This window comes from Barbatula barbatula, assembly GCF_947034865.1.
Source record: "Barbatula barbatula genome assembly, chromosome: 19".
Taxonomy (NCBI): Eukaryota; Metazoa; Chordata; class Actinopteri; order Cypriniformes; family Nemacheilidae; genus Barbatula; species Barbatula barbatula.
Genome location: NC_136782.1, coordinates 22,558,618 through 22,580,888, shown reverse-complemented (window position 1 = coordinate 22,580,888; position 22,271 = coordinate 22,558,618). Strand labels below are relative to the sequence as shown.

Below are 22,271 nucleotides of genomic sequence, written 5' to 3'. Positions count from 1 at the left end.
AACTTTAATGTAGTAATTTATTAGCTAATATCTATCCATTTAATCTTAATTAGTAAAATAATCCCTTCAATGGTGTTTACTGAAGCCAATAAGGAACATAACACGTATGTCTAACTAGACTATATTCATTTACATGAAGAAAGAACTACAAAGTCAGGAGAAACATTACAGTATTTCAAACTGACTTGACAGAACGCATTGTGAAATGATACGAGGTGGACAGCAGCGAAGTAAATTGAGTATTGTATTTAGTTTAACAGTAAAAAAATAGAAAGTTAAAGAAAGCTGCGCAAGCGTGGAACAGATCGTGCAGTGTCGTAAATCATCGCACAACAAAATCATCATTTGCGCATGAGCGGTTCCTAATACACACCCTAGACTTCTGTTTATTATTATTATTATTATTTGTGGCATATGTTTAAATCAATAAACATTCTATTGATTGAACGTTTTGGTTGATCCCTCTTTCATGTGCGATTTGAAACGAGCTGGTCATAATAGTGACAACGTGTTATTTTAATAACGTATTAGTAAATGCTGAGATTCACATAAACTAAGATGAATAAATGCTGTAGAAGTGTTGTTCATTGTTAGTTAATGCATTGACTCATCGTTAACAAATAGCACCTTATTGTAAAGTGTTACAGTTTTACTTAAGGGGAAAAAACAGTCCAAACATTTCTGAGCCAATGTGAAGAAACAATGACAAACAAGATTCAGGGGAATAAATGATGAGAGAATTTGTATTTTTGAGTGAAACTGAATGAGTCTCTCTGATTGTTCTGGAGTCATCGGCACAAAAGAACAGACGGCAAACACATTTCTGTCATATTCATTTCTTTATTTATATATATTTATTATTTCTTTCAGTTTGTTTGGAATTCTTTTTTAAATGTAGTTGCACTTTAAGTCAAAAAAAGGAACAAAATGACAGAAGAATGAAAGAACAGAAGTGGACAAGAACGAGATGACGGTCGTCTCAACTCAGATCACACGCCGGATGTAAAGTTTGGTCAAATTGAAGATCTGCAGACGTCATCAGATCTCCAGTCGCTTTGCTTTCAACTCTTCACAAGCCAGAAAAATGAAACAACTCTCTCTCTCTCTCTCTCTCTCTCTCTCTCTCTCTCTCTGTCTGTAACTTAATTTGGCTAAAAACATCAATATGACATCCGAACAAAAACTCAATAGAATACAAAGCGTTTTAACAACATCCACAAAAACTGATAAAAGCTTTGAAACAGAAATGAAGCTTGTTAGAAAATGTTTAAGCACTACTAAAATCCACTACCCACAATTCATCTCTCATTGACATCTGAGAGAGAGAGAGAGAGAGAGAGAGAGAGAGAGAGAGAGAGAGAGGGGGATGGATGGAATGAAGAAGGATGAAGTGGAAACAGGGAGAAAATAAACAGTCACAAAAACACAAAGTGCAAAACAAAGTTTGTGAGGAAACAAACGCTGCTGCGGCTGCAACACAGAACCATTTGAATAATAACCGTCATCGTTTTAATTATAACCATAAAACAAGAAGAAGAATGATCATAATTTCTACAGAACATTAGCCATAAAAATGCTTTAAAAATAAAAAAGAGAAAAAAGTAGAGAGGGAGCCATGTGCCCCCTCTACCGCAGGCTCGAGGATCTTCATCATCATCATCATCATCATCAGCGCTCGTGCGGAGCGAGGCGACAGGTGAACTAACACAGGCTTCAGTGAAATACTTTGGGTTTGTGGCGTTTGGTAATAGAGTCTCTGTGTTTGTTTGTTTGTGTGCGTGTTTGCGTGCGTGTGTGTGTGTTTATATAAGACTCTGTGTGCGTTTGCCTCGTACACCGAGAGCGCTGCTATGGCAACCATAAGAGGGGGTGTTTGGGTGGGGGTGGGTGGATGAATGATTATTGGTCAGCAGCAGACGGAGCGGCACTCGCTGGGTCCAATCAAAGAGAACTTCAGGGTGATGCTGGCCGAGAGGAAGCCGAGTGCCCCGCCCCCTGCCTGCAGGCCCACCCACAGCACCCGACGGACAGATGAAGAGGATTTGGCATGACAGCACAACACAGCAGACGGATATGACCTTTATACAGCAAATACACCCCTGAAACACAGAAAACATCACACGTTACACACACCGCCTCACGTTTTCTCCAACAAAAAAAAACTGATGCTCGCAAATGCAGAAGAGTTTGTGATCTCAGGACTCATGCTGACCCGGGATCAGGATCAGGGCGTGCCAAAACACATCTGTGACACAATCAAAGCTCATCTAATCAATCACATTATTAATATGAGAAGGTTCTTAAAGCGCATCATTGTGTGTCCAGGATGTGCATGAGCGCTTTTATGCCACTCTGCAAAGGACACTTTTATACCGTGATTGTTTTGTGCAATAAACACCAAACAGTAGTAGTTCAACTTTTACTCTGATTTTACTCGGGGGGGGGAAATACCTCACTACATTGTAAAGCATATATCATGCTCTCATATTTCATAAACACATGTTTTTTACCTTTAATACAGTACTTAATACATATATAATCCAGTCTTTTAAAAGTAAAAATAGTGGTTTTAATGTAGTCAAGCACTTTTATGATAAAATAACAACATTTATTTATGAAATATAGTGGAGTCAAAAGAATGATATGCTTTATAATGGAAGAAAATATTTTTTTTTTCGAGGTAATCCCAAAAAACATTATTAGACTAAGAGAGAATAAAAATCGCTAGATAAATCGACGATTAAAAACATGACTAGATTAAGCGAGAAATTATCACTAGATTAATCAAAAATTTTAATCATTATTAGATTAAGCAAGAAATAATCGCTAGATTAATAGACAATAAAAATCATTATTAGAAGCAGCCCTACTTAGTTTATGAAAAAAATCTGCTTTATTTTGAACATTTTACCTTTATTCCGCACCTCCGTCACTCTTCTTACAAAACGATTGGATTTTTTTCCTGTTTCAATATAATCCCTCTTTCCGTACGCTCGGATTGGTCAATCTGTTGTCGTTGGTCACCCGCTTAGAGCGGTTGTGGCTAGATGGGATACAGCAACGGCTAGAAGTGGTGCAAAATCTCACCATATAATTACAATAAATGGCTTTAGCTAACGCTAGACCTACCCTAACATTACAATAATAAAACAATATTATCAAGTGTTTTCAGCGTGACACAAATGATGCAGTGTTGAAGTGCACATGCTCAGTGGAGGGAGCTGTATCCCTTCTAGTCAACACTGTTTCGAGCGCGTGAGGCTCAGGTCTCTTCTACTATGGCAAAGAACAGAACACGGAGCAGTTGCACGTCAGATCGGTTACATGAACAGGAATAACAGTAGCTTCAGTTCTGCCTTATCAGTTCAGATAATAAAACAAGCAGATGGACCAGGAGACGTTTGTAACCACACTTAAAAAGACGGAGAAGTGTTTTAAGAGGTGTGTGAACACACAATCAAACACTATATCTGTGTATTAAACAGTTTTCACAACAGATGTTGAAGTGATTGACCGATTCGGTGAGCGTTATTTTCATGTTATTTGCAACATAATTCATGTCAATATTCATTTGTATTATTATTTTATTGTATAATTATTGTATTAAATAAAAAATTTGTTGAATTTTGTTGTATCTTTTATTGAATATACAATTTGTTGAGGTGGTGTAGTTTTGTCACATTTTAAGACACTGTGTGGTACGTTGACATCTAGAGGTTGATCAAGAGACAAGTTTTGCCAAGTAACGGTTGTTCTGGGTTTCTACAGGCGCTTTATTGTTTGTAAAAGTTGTCTTCACAAAAGTGCGCATGCGCAGTAACGTTTGTTTATGTTGTTGAGATGTAACCATCTGTAGACAAGCTCAGTGAAGGTGACACAGATGATCACAGCATTAATACATTGAGTAGCAGAGTAATTACAAGGTACTTTCAGTGCATGTAATCCATATGTCCTTTGTTAATACCTCCTCGGTTTAATGGCTAGCGTGGCCCATGGTTGCTTAGCAACGGCAGACGCCAGGAGAGCGTAAACTCCCGGGCGCCTTGGAAAGGAGGAGAAAGCAGTGCGGTTTTAGATGCAAAGTGTGAATCGCCCCTAAAGCGTCTCAAAAGGCCTCGCGTGTTCCCAGGGGTGGAGGTCATCGTGTCTCAGACTCAGAGTCTCAGAGAGCTGTAGTTCGTTTTGGCCATTTGCTGTAGTCCTTAAAAAGCGAAGAACTCGCCCTGCAGTGAACTTTGAGCGTTGTAGATTTTTAGTTGTTTCTTCATACTGAGACAGCAACTTAATATGTTTGAAAAAACAGATTCACCGAATATGACCCTTTTGATTTATGATTGAATTTAATCTTCTTCAAACACACACATGACGTATGTCTGTAATGACATGCTGCACACGTGATGACGTGGTTTAGTCACAGGGCCATTATTATTCAACCACTGCCTCAGATGTGTGTGTGCGTGTACCTGTGTTGGTTTAGACCCCGGCCTGTTCCACACTGTACTGCAGGTCAGGGGGTTTGTAGCTGAGCAGCATGTCACTGGTGCAGGACGATGGGTAACACGCAGCCTCCACGTCACACGCTAAACACACACAAAAAAACAACATCAGCATTGTGTGTGTCTGTGTGCATGTGTTTGAGTTCCGTACACACCTGTGGCACCCCGCTGTTGCAGCTGCTGGCTTCCGCTCAGAGATGATTGGCTGAGGATGTCTGACATGCGAGCGGAGCTAAGCGCCTTCCCAGCCAATAAGCTCATTCCAGACATAGTCTCTGCCTGTTCCTGATGAGAAAGACACAATTTTGAGATGAAAAATATGCACACAGAAGCACACACACACAGACGAGCGCAGGCACACAAATGCTCACTCAGATGCACACAGACACACACACACACACAGATGCATACAAACATACACACACACAGATGCCAACACAGAGGCACACATATGCGCACACACAGACGCGCGCACACAGTTGCGCTCGTGCACACACACACACAGATGCGCTCGTACACACACACAGAGATGCGCTCGCACGTACACACACACTCACAGAGAGGCACTCGCACGCACAAACACACACACACACACACAGAGATGCGCTCGCACACACACACACTCACACAGTTGCGCTCGTGCACACACACACACAGATGCGCTCGTACACACACACAGAGATGCGCTCGCACGTACACACACACTCACAGAGAGGCACTCGCACGCACAAACACACACACACACACACAGAGATGCGCTCGCACGTACACACATACTCACAGAGAGGCACTCGCACGCACAAACACACACACACAAACACTCACAGAGTTGCGCTCGTGCACACACACACACACACAGTTGCGCTCGTGCACACACACACACACAGTTGCGCTCGTGCACACACACACACAGAGAGGCACTCGCACGCACAAACACACACACACACAGAGATGCGCTTGCACGTACACACATACTCACAGAGAGGCACTCGCACGCACAAACACACACACACACAGAGATGCACTCGCACGTACACACATACTCACAGAGAGGCACTCGCACGCACAAACACACACACACAAACACTCACAGAGTTGCGCTCGCACACACACACACACACACACACACACAGTTGCGCTCGCACACACACACAAACACTCACAGAGATGCGCTTGTACACACACACACACCGAGATGCGCTTGCACGTACACACATACTCACAGAGAGGCACTCGCACGCACAAACACACACACACACAGAGATGCGCTCGCACGTACACACATACTCACAGAGAGGCACTCGCACGCACAAACACACACACACAAACACTCACAGAGTTGCGCTCGCACACACACACACACACACACAGTTGCGCTCGCACACACACACAAACACTCACAGAGATGCGCTTGTACACACACACACACCGAGATGCGCTTGCACGTACACACATACTCACAGAGAGGCACTCGCACGCACAAACACACACACACACAGAGATGCGCTCGCACGTACACACATACTCACAGAGAGGCACTCGCACGCACAAACACACACACACAAACACTCACAGAGTTGCGCTCGCACACACACACACACACACACACACACAGTTGCGCTCGCACACACACACAAACACTCACAGAGATGCGCTTGTACACACACACACACACCGAGATGCGCTTGTACACACATTCACAGAGATGCGCTTGTACACACACTCACAGAGATGCGCTTGTACACACACACACACACCGAGATGCGCTTGTACACAAACACACACAGAGATGCGCTTGTACACAAACACACACAGCGATGCACTCGCGCACACAGACACAGGGATGCGCTTGTACACATACACACACCGAGATGCGCTTGTACACAAACACACACACCGAGATGCGCTTGTACACAAACACACACAGAGATGCGCTTGTACACAAACACACACAGCGATGCACTCGCGCACACAGACACAGCGATGCGCTCGTACGCACCCACTCACAGAGATGCGCTCGTACGCACACACACACACAGAGATGCGCTCGTACACACACACACACACACACACAGAGATGCGCTAGTACACACACACACACAGATGCGCTCGCACACACACACAGAGATGCGCTCGCGCACACACACACACACACACACAGAGATGCGCTCGTACGCACCCACTCACAGAGATGCGCTCGTACGCACACACACACACAGAGATGCGCTCGTACACACACACACACACACACACACACAGAGATGCGCTAGTACACACACACACACAGATGCGCTCGCACACACACACAGAGATGCGCTCGCGCACACACACACACACACACAGAGATGCGCTCGTACGCACCCACTCACAGAGATGCGCTCGTACGCACACACACACACAGAGATGCGCTCGTACACACACACACACACACAGAGATGCGCTAGTACACACACACACACACACACACACACACACAGAGATGCGCTCGCGCACACACACACACACACAGAGATGCGCTCGCACAGATACATAGACCCACACACGTACATAAGCGTCGTCACAGGTCTGGATGGTGTGATGTCGCTGTAATGTTCCTCGTGCTCTGTACACGTCGCTCTGCGCAGCTCGTGAGCTGTAAGCGTTATGATCATCTCTGCAGTCGGCAGCAGCGTCAGCACACGACTCTAAAACAAACCCAACATCCATCAATCAAAAATAACATTAATCCAGAACACACAGAAGTAAACTCCTTCCAGTTTACCTCTCGTGTTCACGGCGCTGCATGTGTAGGCGTGTCTGTGAGCGGGGGAGGAGTACGGGGGCGTGCTGCCACAAAGCTCATGTCCTTCTGTGCAAGGGGCGGCGGCTTTGGCCAACAGGCCCTCGTCATAGGCCGGCATCTCGTCCTCTTCCATGCTCTCGGAGTGGGGGAGGGGCGGTGCGAGACATTCAGGCGGGGTCCTGATTTGAAGCAGGTGATGGTAGTGCTGCGTGGGAGGGGCATGCTCTAAGCTTTCGGTCCCCTGGCCCAGCTGCTGCAGCATCAGCATCTCTCCGTAGTCCTGCCGGGTGGGCGTGGCAGCGGAGGGCTGGGACGGTCGCGGGCTCTGTCGTTTCAGCAGCGCCGCCAGGTCCTGCGGGGGCAGGCGGGGGTCAGTGTTTCCCGTGAGCGAGTGCCGGGGCGAGAGGAGGCCCTGAAGCGTAGGGGTGACGTGCTGATGGCCAGGCCTGTATTCCAGTGGCGTCGGCGAGAGCAGAGCCTGCTGCAGGGCGGACGGACTGCCGTAACCCATGCCGGCTCCGCCCTGATAGCCCTCCAGCCCGGGCACCTTCAGAGACGGCCCGTGCAGGTAGGGGTTATAGGTGCCCACGATTCCCATCATGCCGTGCACTCCCTCACCGAACAAGTGCGGGTTAAACTGATCGTATGCGGAGGAACAGTGGAAGCGACTCAGACTGCAACTGTAAAGGAACAAATCACAGCGCGTCTCGTTAGCATAACCAAACCCACATCACCCTGCAGTACACTGAAACTGAACATTCAAGTCAACATGAAAGATCTGGTTCATATGCCACAAGGATCTGTGTGCTGCCAGCTGAAAATACCAATGTTTTTCTCTCTCACAAAGACATTTATTACTGTCAAGATGAATGTTTGTGCTAATGCAAGAATATTCAGACATCTTCTGTCTTTAGAATAAGCAGACATGTGAACTGAAGGCCATTTTCATGTTGACTTCAAATAAACCATCTGTGGAACTATTGATATGAAAGCCCAGAAACACAGCTGAACACATGAAACACAAACTGACTGACATCTACACACATCACATGACCATCAATCATCTTTGTGTGTCTACTGAACATCATGATGAAGTACCTGAGATCAGCTGTCCATCCTCTAATGTCCTCCATTAATATTTACACAAATCATTACTTACAAACACATTTCATTCAGTTTAAATTCACTAAAGCGTGTTACACTGCATTGAAATGACGGAGAGACGGCACAGACTCAACAGAAACATACATGTCATAACACACGGGTCGTGTGAACTGAATGACATCACCTGTGACTTTCCGCGTTATCAGCACTCAACTGTTTCCCCAGAACTCTGTGACACGGCGTTGCTAGGAAACCTTGTCGTTGGGCTCCGCCCCCGAGCTCCACCTCTTGCACCTGAATGGTGACCTGTTGAGGGACGGCCTGGGCTAACACGCGAGCGGAGTCTGGCTGCGGCTGGGCCATGCGGGGGAGGCTGGTGGGTGGTGGGCTGGCACTCGGCGACTGGTAGAGGGCGGGGCCATGCTGAAACTGCACCGCAGATGGACCACCTGTGGGAGGAGTCTCACAATGTCAATCATGCCCGACGCACAGGACACGCCCCCTGATCATACGACACTGACCGTGCGCTTGCATCATCCCCTGGCTCCCCGACGATGGACTCTGATTGGCTGGCCTGAAGAGATGGTTGTTGGGATGGTTGGGAGGGGGACTGGAGGGCTGAATACGCAACCTAACAAACACAAACACGTTAAGAAATGAAATCTACAGTTTACTAGTAATCTTTCTTACAGGCTATTGTTGGCCGTGTGTGTGATTACCTCTGTAGCTGGTATGTAAGGTGACTGCTGGGCTGGTTTTCTCCATGTCCCAAAGACAGGGCCTGTAGACAACATGGCAACACTGTAATATCTGTACACAATCACACGTTGTGTGTGTGTGTGTGTGTGTGTGAGCGAGAGACCTGTATTTGCTGGTGTAGTATATGTTGCTCATGCTGGTAGAGGACATGCTGTTGTTGTGTGTGTTCCAACAGACGCTCATCCTGAGGCGCTGCGTACATCTTCTGAAGCTGTTCACACTCCTGAACACAAACATACGCAAGTTATTTAGACATAAACGATATCCCCTAACCCATCACACAAACATGTGCGTGACATCAGATCGAAAGACGCAAGGGCACACTTATACAAATCAATTTCAGATTAAATGGTGGGAAACAGCGTTGTATGTAAACACATGGGCTACGCTGCGTTCTTCATTTCCACTGTGTTTAAACTTCTTTAATAATTTTGGTTAAGTATTTTCAGCAGGTGTTACATAAATGGTGTGCGGAGGGCATGGGCCGCGAGTGCTCCGCCTTGGTGCCGGCCCTCCAGGCGTGTCGTAATGAGCCCTCACACATGTGGATGTTCATCTGCTGTCGTTCCCTCAGAAGTTTACCTGTTTGAGCTGTCTGATGAGACTGCTGTTCTCTAGGTGAGTCTTGAAGGCCGGGATGGTGGCAGCTCCATCAGAGAAGCGTCTGACAGGAGAGAAACGCTCCATGGGCAGGTGAAGTGTGTTACAGTCCTTGTATGACGACCTGACACACACAAACACACAATCTGATGAGTCTGCTGTTCTTCACGTACTCGAACGGATTCAAAATAAAAATAGAAAACGCAAACATCATTCAAGCAGATCGCAAACCAATGAAATAAATCTGCTGGTAATGTGCTGGTCCTCACATCAACACTGTGTGTACGAGTGTATCAGTGTGTGTGTACTTCATCAGTACACAATTCAGTTATCTGCGAGTGTGTTTGTGTCTACAAATAAACGGTGCACAAAAATATATAAGTAAAGTGTGTGTGTGCGCACGCAACTCTGAGTGTTGTGATCAGTGTTATAAACTCAACACTTTGACCGTGGAAGACATGCACAGTTAACTACTGAAATACATCACACCTGAATTACAAACACACTCCTCACTCATTTCATCACATGAACACAATAACCATATACACACAAACCCAAGCATTGTGACATCACACTGCATTTCCTCTGTAGACAGGAAGTGAAGAGTCCTCTGCTACTGCTGCTCATTATGAAGTGTTTGTAATGAAGTATAGAAGAGTATGCAGTCGCTGTGTATGTGTGTTCAGTGTCTCGCAGCTCTTGTGATGTGTGTGTCTCACCGGCAGTGCTGCTCGGGGGTCCAGCCCCTCTGCCGGCCTCTCTGTGAGTCTGCTGAGAGCTCGCTGGCCGTGTGGCAGGGACCCGCGCCGTGTGTGCTGTGGCGCTTCGAACTGTTGGCCAAATACCTGCACCACAGAAGCGGCAGGAATCAGCGCTCTGATTGGCTGCCTCCAGTCTCTGGAGGGCCACACATCCAATGGGCACAGAGAATAACAGCGGGTTTGCTCTTCCTTTTAGGAGATTGTTTTTGCAAAGCCATTAGACGAAAGCAAAGCCACAAGAGGAAGACCGGACACCGCTCAGCACAGCAGAGAGAGAGAGAGAGAGGGTCAGAGGTCGCTGCAGCAGCAGCGGTTTCAGAGAATGTCAATGTGTGTGTGTGTGTGTGTGTGTTCTTAGAAGAAACTGAGACAGAGAGACAGACAGAAAGCAGCGTAACAGACTCCCAGCACAGCAATTCCCACACACACACACACCAGCATTACAGCACACGTAACCCACACACACTGATGTGTGTAACAGGACAGTCGTACCTCTGCACGGCTTCTGGATCAGGTTCAGCATCAGAACCCTCCTCATCCACTGGAGCCACGACAGGAATCGGATGCTGTCACACACACACACATATTGTCACGTACACAAAGTTGACATGCTCTGCTGCATGTGTAATGATTTAGTGGGAGTGGTTATCACACAGGTGGGAGGAGTTTGTGCTGCATGCGGTCTTTGGACCGCTGCTGTGATGGGCCATAACACACCGCTCGTGCTATCACAACCTTCATCACAATAAATAACTACAGCTTCTAAATCATCTTTTTGTTCTCTTGAAATCAGATGAGAACTGAAAAGGTTTGTCCAGAAAAACTGCAGCTGCTCCGGTAACTTCAGTGTGTCGACCTTCTGGGATGTCAATCCAGGATTCAGTGCTCAGACTGGCGTTTGTATGTCTGCATTATTCTATTCTATGTAGTTGATATGAATAATGACTGCCGCTGTCTCACCGGGCTGGCCACCAGAGGAGATTGTCCACGCGGTCTCTTCAACAGCTGCTGCGCATGAAGTTGAATGTTAGCTCCACCGTCAGACGCCCGGCGACCCAGAGGACCCATCCCATTCAAGAGCTGAAGAGTCGGAGGCTGCAGGAGACACTGCTCCTGTACACACACACAGAGAGAGAGACGCTTGTCATCTGTCTGTCTGCATGTTGGTGTGTATGTGCGCATGTGAGTGAGTGTGTGTGTGAGTGTGAGTGTCTCTGCATGTGAGTGTGTATGTGCGCATGTGAGTGAGTGTGTGAGTGTCTCTGCATGTGAGTGTGTATGTGCGCATGTGAGTGTGAGTGTGTGTGTGAGTGTCTCTGCATGTGAGTGTGTATGTGCGCATGTGAGTGAGTGTGTGAGTGTCTCTGCATGTGAGTGTGTATGTGCGCATGTGAGTGTGTGTGTGTGTGTGAGTGTCTCTGCATGTGAGTGTGTATGTGCGCATGTGAGTGTGTGTGTGTGTGTGAGTGTCTCTGCATGTGAGTGTGTATGTGCGCATGTGAGTGTGTGTGTGTGTGTCTCTGCATGCGAGTGTGGATGTGCACATGTGAGTGTGTGTGTGTGAGTGTCTCTGCATGTGAGTGTGTATGTGCGCATGTGAGTGTGAGTGTGTGTGTGAGTGTCTCTGCATGTGAGTGTGTATGTGCGCATGTGAGTGTGTGTGTGTGTGTGAGTGTCTCTGCATGTGAGTGTGTATGTGCGCATGTGAGTGTGTGTGTGTGAGTGTCTCTGCATGTGAGTGTGTATGTGCGCATGTGAGTGTGTGTGTGTGAGTGTCTCTGCATGTGAGTGTGTATGTGCGCATGTGAGTGTGTGTGTGTGAGTGTCTCTGCATGTGAGTGTGTATGTGCGCATGTGAGTGTCTCTGCATGCGAGTGTGTGTGTGAATGTCTCTGCATGCGAGTGTGTGTGTGAGTGTCTCTGCATGCGAGTGTGTATGTGCGCATGTGAGTGTGTGTGTGTGAGTGTCTCTGCATGTGAGTGTGTATGTGCGCATGTGAGTGTGTGTGTGTGAGTGTCTCTGCATGTGAGTGTGTATGTGCGCATGTGAGTGTGTGTGTGTGAGTGTCTCTGCATGTGAGTGTGTATGTGCGCATGTGAGTGAGTGTGTGTGAGTGTCTCTGCATGTGAGTGTGTATGTGCGCATGTGAGTGTCTCTGCATGCGAGTGTGTGTGTGAATGTCTCTGCATGCGAGTGTGTGTGTGAGTGTCTCTGCATGCGAGTGTGTATGTGCGCATGTGAGTGTGTGTGTGTGAGTGTCTCTGCATGTGAGTGTGTATGTGCGCATGTGAGTGTGTGTGTGTGAGTGTCTCTGCATGTGAGTGTGTATGTGCGCATGTGAGTGTGTGTGTGTGAGTGTCTCTGCATGTGAGTGTGTATGTGCGCATGTGAGTGAGTGTGTGAGTGTCTCTGCATGTGAGTGTGTATGTGCGCATGTGAGTGTGTGTGTGAGTGTCTCTGCATGTGAGTGTGTATGTGCGCAGGTGAGTGTGTGTGTGTGAGTGTCTCTGCATGTGAGTGTGTATGTGCGCATGTGAGTGTGTGTGTGTGAGTGTCTCTGCATGCAAGTGTGTGTGTGAGTGTCTCTGCATGCGAGTGTGTATGTGCGCATGTGAGTGTGTGTGTGTGAGTGTCTCTGCATGCAAGTGTGTGTGTGAGTGTCTCTGCATGCGAGTGTGTATGTGCGCATGTGAGTGTGTGTGTGTATGTGCGCATGTGAGTGTGTGTGTGTGAGTGTCTCTGCATGCGAGTGTGTATGTGCGCATGTGAGTGAGTGTGTGAGTGTCTCTGCATGCGAGTGTGTATGTGCGCATGTGAGTGTGTGTGTGTGTGTCTCTGCATGCGAGTGTGGATGTGCACATGTGAGTGTGTGTGTCTTTGCATGTGAGTGCTTTTGTGTTCACCTTGTACTCCAGCTGCTGGGTGGGCTGTAGGTTAGGGGTGGGCATCAGATGCATCTGTGCCATGTTGGGCACCAGCGGGGGGAAGGGTGGCTGCGGGGCCACACGTGGAAACCCAGGGGGCAAATTCTGTAGATCCTCCTGCATCTCAACCCTGACGGACACAACACACACTACTTCAGCGGTGGCTTTATGAGGTGGGAGGGGTTTGGAGTAAAGTGGGAGTGGTCTGTAATGAACAAGTCCAGGAGAGAGATGTACCTGGGGTCTGGTACACCCACAGTGTGCCGTCTCATGGATAGATATCGGGCCATGGCCTCTGGACTGGGTTCTTCTCCCTCATCGCTGTCCAGAGCCATCGTCCCATCCGGCTGAACGAGACATACACAGATACAAAACAAAACTTCCCTTTAGTTAGCATTCTACCATCATTCGAACTCACAGAGATTAAACCATAACCTCATCTTGTGAAAAACAGAAGCATATATCTTCAGACACTGCTGTAGCGCTGTACAGCCTGCAGGTGGCAGTCATGAGTCTGACATGGAGAATAATGTTGGACTGCGAGGTCTCTTATCAATGTTGTGTGTATAGCATTCATTCTGATATGTTTAAAGCACTTTTAAAAGATGTGGATCAATCCCAGAAAAACTGTGAATCAAACTCACCTCAACAATCTGATTCTCAGGGTTTATAAGCTGCACCTGAGGAACCGTCATGCTGACAGAATTACTCTGATCCTGAAACACAAACACACACACAGAATCTAACCCTCCGCATATTTTTCGCAAAGTCATTTGTACTTCCTGTAAGTGAAAGGTTCGCTGGCAATGACCTGAAACCCAAATTTTCGACCATTTCTAAGCAAAATACAAAATCAGACAATCCCTCGTGAGATGGCTGCTTTCCTTCAGCGTGTAAATGAGATGCTCTCTCATGAATATTCCTCTCATGTGAGGAGAGAAATCAAAGGCTTGTGGCCGTACGCACCTGTAAAGCATTGAGTGGGTAGGTGGGGGGCCGTGGAGTGGGCGGAGTGACGCGCAGACTCTTGTGTCGTTTCAGTTTCTCAGACAGCAGACTGTAGGTGGCGCTGTAGTGATCGTAATCGTCTGCGTGCAGAGACTGCAGGAGGACACACGGTTAACACACAGCTTCAGTGTGTGTGTGTGTGTGTGTGTGTGTGTTTGCGCGCGTGCATGTAATCACCTGTAAAGTGCGCTCGCGGTCGAAGCCCATCTCTGCCATGGCCATTAACACCTGTTCATTGATCATCTCTGTCTCTCGCTCCACTTTCACCTGCTCACACTCCTCTATCAACTGACACCAGTGAACACATTTTAAACACTCGGCCTGAAGAGGTCAAGTTAACTTCAATAGTTTTAACAGACTGAATATTTACGCATAAACCCTCCAGGAATGTGTGTGTGTGTGTGTGTGTGTGCCTCACTCTGTCAAACTCTGGGTCTGGGTCTCCTTGTCTCATCCACTTGTTCTTGCAGATCTGCTCCATTGAAAGACGTCGACTGGGCTCCAGAACCAACATGTGTCTGATCAGATACTCACAGTCTGAAACACACACATACATTTCTTTAGGTCACCAAGTCTGTGTCAGGAGCAGATTGTCTATGTATGTGTATGTGTGTACCTGTGGACATGAAGAAGGGGATTCGGAATTTTCCACTGAGGACTCGAGCCCGGAGGTTCTGTAACGTGCTCCCGTCAAAGGGTAAAGCTCCACACACCAAAACATACAGAACCACCCCCAAACTCTACAGACAGACAGATCACTGTTAAACCCTGCACAACTGTGTGTGTGTGTGTGTGTGTGTGTGCTCTTTACCCATATGTCCACTTTGGGACCATCATACTCTTTCCCCTCAAAGAGTTCAGGTGCAGCATAAGGAGGACTGCCACACCATGTCTTCAACAGCTGCCCGCGCGAGAACATATTACTGAAGCCAAAATCTACAATACACAGAGACATGCATCAAACACACAAACACCTCACACACACACATCAAACACACAAGCATCAAACGCGCGTACACACACACACAAGCATCAGACACAAGCATCAGACAGACACGCATCAAACACATATTGAAACTCAAGCATGAAACACATACCTCGCACACACGCGCGCGCACACACACACACGCATTCATCAAACAAGCATGCATGCATCATCCGCACACGCATCAAACACAAACACATGCATCAAACACACGCATCAAACACACACACATGCATCAAACAAGCATGCATGCAATCGCACACGCATCAAACAAACACACACATGCAAACACACACACATCTCACAAACATAGATTGGATGGACATGTGTCAAACACACACGCACGCATCAAACACACACACACAAAACACATACGCATCAAAAACACGCATCTAACACACACGCACGCATCAAACACACACGCGCATCAAACACACACACACAAATCAATCACACACACACAAATCAAGCATGAAACACACACCTCGCACACACGCAAATGCATGCATCAAACAAGCATGCATGCAATCGCACACGCATCAAACAAACACACACATCTCACAAACATAGATTGGATGGACATGTGTCAAACACGCACGCACGCATTAAACTCCGATTGGACGGACATGTGTCAAACACACAGTGTGTACACACACAGACCTGCGATCTTGATGTTGAGGTTGTGGTCCAGCAGAAGGTTCTCTGCCTTCAGGTCTCTGTGGACGATGTTTCTACAGTGACAGAAGTAAACCGCTGCTACGATCTGCTTAAACTTCCGCCGAGCGTCTTTCTCTGCCATCCGTCCATGAGCCACGAGATGATCTGACACACACACACACATTGAAAGTCAATCCGGTGGAACAGTCTCATGCGGTGTGATGTCTTTGAGATTTACTCACCGAAGATCTCTCCTCCACTGGCATACTCAGTCACCAGATAGATCATACGCTCAGTTTCCATCACCTACAACACACACACAATCATTCACACAAGAAGATCCTGACCAATCAGCCATGAGTATGAGACAGGAAGAGGGAGGGGCACCTGGTACAGACGAATGATGTGAGGATGTTTCAGCATCTTCATGATCTGAACCTCACGAAAGATCTTCTTCAGATTCTCCTCGTCCAACTGAGTCTTATCAACGATCTTAATGGCCACCTGACACACACAGAGAGAGAGAGAGAGAGAGAGAGAGAGAGAGAACCGTGAGCAGATAATGACATTGACATCGAGTTGTGTCACAACAACACAAGCATCACCACTGACCCCAGAGCATCAGACACACAGACTGATCCACAAGCCAAACTCACTCATCTGTGAGCAGGATTTTCTCTTTTTCTCGTTTGTTAAACGTGTAGTGCACAGCGGTCCTGTGAGGCATCACAATTCATTCCTTCATGTCTCTACATATAACACAACCACAATAAATCTCTGTGTGTGTGTGTGTGTGTGTGTGTGTGTCTATTAATATATCTGGATCTGATCCGGTTCTCTGATGTTATCAGTGTGAAACTAAACCTGTGTGACTCCACAACACATCTGGACACACACACAAATCTGAAGAAGAGCAGATATTAGTCATGCAAATGGTCTAACACCAGGATATAAGACATAAAACAGTCTCTCTCTCTCTCTCTCTTTGTTCATCTGTATCTCTCTCTCAGTTTCATGATGCATACTGCTGTATGTGTGTGTAAGTGTTTAGCTTTATAAACATCTGTCCGGCACACACATTGGTCATGATGATGCATCACATCACTGCTGCTTGTTTATCACACCATCAACTAATTATATTCCACTGACCTCAAACATGGCTCATCCAATCAGAGAGACAGAAGTGTGTGTGTGTGTAGAGACGGCAACATGATTTAGCATGTGATATTGCCATGGCAACAGTGTGTGTGTATTGTGCCAAGTAAGCGACTGTCTACACGTTGTGAAGGTGCTGAAGAAGCACACCTGAGAGAGAGAGAGAAAGATGTGCCAGGTGTGAGGTCATGATGACATCACCTCTTCGCAGTGTAATGATGTCACACACACACAAGGTTATTTACATTACTCTTGTTAGTGTTGTATTCACTGCATTACAGGAATACAAACCAATGTCTGTCATGAAAAACATGTATGTAAGCCTGTAACTAACACATCTCTCATGTGTTTTCTGTGAAGCTCCTCTGCAACATTCCAAACAATAGAGAGAAAAGCACTGCAGATATAAATCTGAACTATAACTGAATTGAAATCAGTGTTTCTGCAGCTCAACTGGTGGAGTATACGGGTACGGATCAGACATCAGAGAGAGAGACTGAGCATTCCACATAAGAGCAAGTTTTAGCATGTGAGTGTCTGGGTTTAGGTGAGTCAATGCTGAAAAAACACAAACTCACACGATCACACTTTGACAATCTAAATTACATTTAACACCGCAGCTCTCAAACCATTAAAACCAGAACACAATCCTGTATGTGACATCATTAAGGGCTGTAATCTGACAGTTCATCACTACACGATACGATATTGATTTTCTCTGCCAGCGGTGGATATTTGCCTATAACTTGGCAACTTCGGCGATACGATTACATATTTTAATTTAACACGCCTAGTTTGCACAAGCAGTAGGGCTGTGCGATATTGAGGGGAAATGGATTAAAACATTTAAATATATTAAAGAAATGATATAACCAACATATATTTCACATTATGTTAGGGAAAAGAAAGCATCGCTTCAACTTCTGAGAGTGAACAGCCGTGTTTTACTGTTGCATTGAACAAATCTGACATTTTGTAAACAAACTCAAATAAATCAAACAAATTTATTACAGTATATTACAGAATCCTTTAATAACTGGCGATGCAACCAAAACATATCAAATTAACATTTCACTTATGACGCATTTTACGTGATCACGAGGACATGGAGAGAGTCAAAATACAGGTACCTCATATCGATATTTTTTTATGTGAATGATGAGAAATGTAATGGTTTGCGATAGATGAGTTATTTCATTCTTTGAAAAGTGATGTACGGTCAAAGTTTAAGGTGGATGCTGATAGTATAGTATCTATGTGGCAGGCGGATGTGAGTTGGGTGTATTTAGATTTATTTCATGCAACAGTAAAACACGGCTGTTCACTTTCAGAAGTTGAAGTGATGTTTTCTTTTCCGAAAATAATGTGAAATATATGTTGGTTATGTCATTTCTTTAATATATTTTAAACCAATTTAAATTGATATATTGCATTATTTAGCATGCTATCGCATTTTCCCTCAATATCGCACAGCCCTAATCGCTTCATATCGATGTATTATTTAATCCTTAAAATCATTTGAGTAAAACTGGTGTGTGATGTATGAATGAAAGCTTTTGATTAAAAACACACAACTCAACATCTCAGTGATACTCAATAGAAACGCAACAAACAGTTCAAGAATAACTTGTGTGTTCATGTGCTGCTGATCAACATACACAATGAATGAATGAATGAATGACATCATATGAACATTAATATTGTTACTATCACTAGAAAAGGTGTACACAAACTGACAACACTCACGTGTTTGTCTAAAGCAGAAAACATGACAAACATGTGAGGAAGAGTAAAAGAATCAATAGCTGACACCAAGGGTTACACAATACTCTACATATACACTGAAAGAAATCATCCTCATCATCACTGTTGTTGTAGCTCAGCAATGCAACATCAAGGTCACAGGTTTAAAGGTCCAGTCAATGTGATTCTGTGGCCCTGCATTGGAGAGTTTTGAAGGGATACTCCACCCAAAAATGAAAATTGTGTCATGAATTACTCACTCTCTAGTTGTTCCAAACATGTATAAATGTCTTTGTTGGGTTGAACACAAAGAGAGAGATTTTGTAATAATGTGAGCAACCAACAGTTCTGAAGCACCATTGACTGCCATAGTAGGAAACCATTTAAATGTCAGTCAACAGTGTCCCAGAACTGTTTGTTTCCCTACATTCTTCAAAATATCTTCTTTTGCGTTCAACAGAACCACTACTTTGGCAGTCCCAGATTCACTTTAGGGTGGAGTATCCCTTAAAAGCACGATGTGGTTGCCTCCGTTAGGTGCATTACAATCCTTTAATGCTCAGCTAGCCGTGGATTATCCACTCATATACAACGGTCATCAGGCTGTTATTGATGTTTAGTGTCATTTCAAACATTGATCACGTGTGTATAATGAAGCAGTGTTGTGTTTTCAGAATGAGCTACAATCTACATTATAGTTTCTTTCTTCATCAGAACAAAAGAAGATATTTAGAAGAACAACACTGCACTCCATTATATGAACACAAAATCATTTCTTAAAATATCTTCTGTTGTGTTTTAACATCTATGCTGTAATGCCCTGCAGGTCACTGAGGAAGAGTTTCGTGTTAGTGTATCATCTCTGTCTGTATATCATGAGGTCATGTGTAGAATATCAAATGGTTTTTGTGTAGCGTGGACGACTAATAAACAATCAAACAACTACAACAGGAGTCTACTGTCTATACTCGAGTGAATATCGTGTCCATGTGTTGTTTAATAGTATCTGATCAGCAGTGATGGACCTGTGACGTCTACACTCAAATACACGATATGACGTCAGTGTAGTGTGTATAGTGTGCTGTGTGACACTGATGAGAGGCAACACACGGATGAGTCTATTACTGACGTATTAAAGCCCTGAAGATGACCTGTGCTGACCCCTGCCGAATCACCACACACACTCTTCATCTGTCCATCCCTCTGTCCTCCGAACACATCACTGCTACACACACACACACGGTAAATCCACACACGTAAACACACACTCGACACAGCCGTGCGCGCACGCACGCACGCACGCACACGCAGGCCGCATCAGTCCGCTGGTCACCGTTCGCCGTCAGCGCGCGCGTGTCAGTGCGTGAATCTGCCCCCGGGTATCGCGCGAGGCTAAATCAACGGAGGTAAATCCGCCTTACCTTCGCTTTGGTGATCATGTGCGTGGCGAGCTTCACCACGGCGAAATTACCCTTCCCGATGGTCCGCTCTATCTCATAGTAGCCGACGCGCGCGAGGGGCGCGCGGCTAACGCCCGCGGCGGCTCGGTTCGCGTTGGAGTGACGGATAGAGGCGGCGGGCTGCGCTCGCTCGATGTTCGGGTGCTGAATCCCGGCGGCGGCGGCAGCAGCCCCGCTCGACACGGCCGCCATCTTCTGCCCTCTCTGCGGGAACAACAAGCGAGAGCGCGCAGCGCGCTCCCCGGACACGCCCCCTTCGTGCGTCAGGACCCGGGGCCCGCCCCTTTGCGCAGCGCCCTCTCATGGATGTCGCCGTGGCAACCGATAGCGTAACGATGACTTCATCGCCCGCGCGTGCGCGTATTTCGGTTACCTTAGCGACGCGCTTGTGTTTTACGCTCGTCAGAAATCTCGCTGAGGAAACTGCTGCCATGACAACGAGAAGATCCCGCATACCCCCCCCCCACGCTCGTCGCCAGGAATGCGAGAACCGTGAACGCGCAAATCACCTCATGAACGCGCTTCAGAACATCTGTGTTTGTGTGTGTGTGTGTGTGTGTGGAGATGACAATTGTTTACATGCTGAATTCGGTACAAATAAATTAATTAATGAATAAATATGAACCGGTTCAATGGTTGGTGATTCAATGATGTTTATAGAACATGTTTAATGTTTATAACTTGGACAGTGACGCTCCTCGGACCTCAGGAACAGATTAGGCTTGTTTGAGATGAACAAAATCTGCGCAGAACCGATCACCGGTGATCACCGCGAGATGCATGCCGGTTAGAAAAGTGTCCGAGTTACGTCCGCCTTGCTCTGACCTCATGCTGACGTGTACCAAAAAACTCTCGCGACAGCGAGGCGGCTGTGTCGGATTGAGCAGTCGAGCGCAGTTGCTCTCCACCGACTGCGCTACTCAAAAGCATGATGGGAAACGACTGACTGACGACACAGCTTCGTGCTCATTGGCTGATAATGTCAGCTGATATTTTTTTCCCCTTAATTCTAAGAAGTCCATTACCTATAGCCTAATACGATTTACTTTTTCTATAGTACTTAGTAATTAGGACATGTTTTATTTTTATTTTCTTGGTTTGAAGTGAAGTCCTGTTTGTTTTTTATTTTCTCTTTATTGAGAGATGTGTATTCTCTTTATACATTGACATTTTTGTACAACATTATTCCATTAAATAAATTAGTCAATCCATCAATACATGCATACATCTAATGTGACTGTTTTACAATTAGGCCTCATGTTTGTGTTTTTATCTGATATCTTTATTTGGATATGTCTGATTCCGTGAGTGCAATAAACAAAACCCACACATGCTCATTTCTTAATTTAGAATGTGTTGTTGTTTCATATTATTTTTTAAGAATAATTTGCAGCACACACTTTTCCTAATCATTAAACATGAATTGAAACTTACATTAAGGTGACAAACAATTGTGTAATATATTTATATGGAATATTTGTCATGTAAAAAAGGGATAGTTCACCCAAATAACTTTAATAATAATAAAAACAATTTTCTTTGGTGCTGAATTATCTGCAGTCAGGACTGTTTATTTTTTACTCGACATTAATTTCATTAGATGCAAGTTGCAATACCACTCTAGATCAGATAGATTTATATCCCTACCATTTACTGAATGAGCCATTTTATAAGTAATGAGCACTGTTCACCTTCGGTGATTCTCCTCATCATAACCATCTTCGTGTAAAAACAGTGGTATTTCAACTGCATCAACTTCGTCTGCGATAAAGAACGCGAACGCGATCTCTTCCATTGTTGACGTTTGCAGTCCACAACACAGCGAGATTCAGGAAG

At 45.7% G+C, this 22,271-nt stretch overlaps 1 protein-coding gene across 1 annotated transcript; it reads right to left on the bottom strand.

The window, feature by feature from the left end:
• Nucleotides 1-823: 823 nt before the first annotated feature.
• sik3 (SIK family kinase 3) lies at nt 824-20,701 on the bottom strand. Its single transcript, XM_079481430.1, has 25 exons — nt 20,397-20,701; nt 16,465-16,581; nt 16,320-16,383; nt 16,081-16,242; nt 15,247-15,371; nt 15,052-15,175; nt 14,854-14,972; nt 14,613-14,723; nt 14,394-14,528; nt 14,072-14,143; nt 13,665-13,774; nt 13,407-13,557; nt 11,463-11,615; nt 10,995-11,068; nt 10,461-10,586; nt 9,724-9,865; nt 9,245-9,364; nt 9,102-9,163; nt 8,904-9,013; nt 8,567-8,831; nt 7,258-7,958; nt 7,044-7,180; nt 4,652-4,781; nt 4,464-4,580; nt 824-2,099 (listed from the first exon to the last, which is right to left on the bottom strand). Exons 1-24 carry the CDS (start codon nt 20,625-20,627, stop codon nt 4,474-4,476), a joined length of 3,648 nt encoding a protein of 1,215 aa, XP_079337556.1. The 5' UTR covers nt 20,628-20,701; the 3' UTR covers nt 824-2,099; nt 4,464-4,473.
• Between the last annotated feature and the right edge of the window lie 1,570 nt (nt 20,702-22,271).

Excerpts from the sequence above, each read along its gene's own strand:
- sik3 (XM_079481430.1), bottom strand. The coding sequence starts at position 20,627 with ATGGCGGCCGTGTCGAGCGGGGCTGCTGCCGCCGCCGCCGGGATTCAG. Across the intron at positions 14,724-14,853 it reads CAGACCCAGAGTTTGACAGA|TTGATAGAGGAGTGTGAGCA; the intron begins GTGAGGCACACA and ends CACTGGTGTCAG. Across the intron at positions 4,782-7,043 it reads AGACCTGTGACGACGCTTAT|GAACAGGCAGAGACTATGTC; the intron begins GTACGTGTGTGG and ends CTTTCTCATCAG.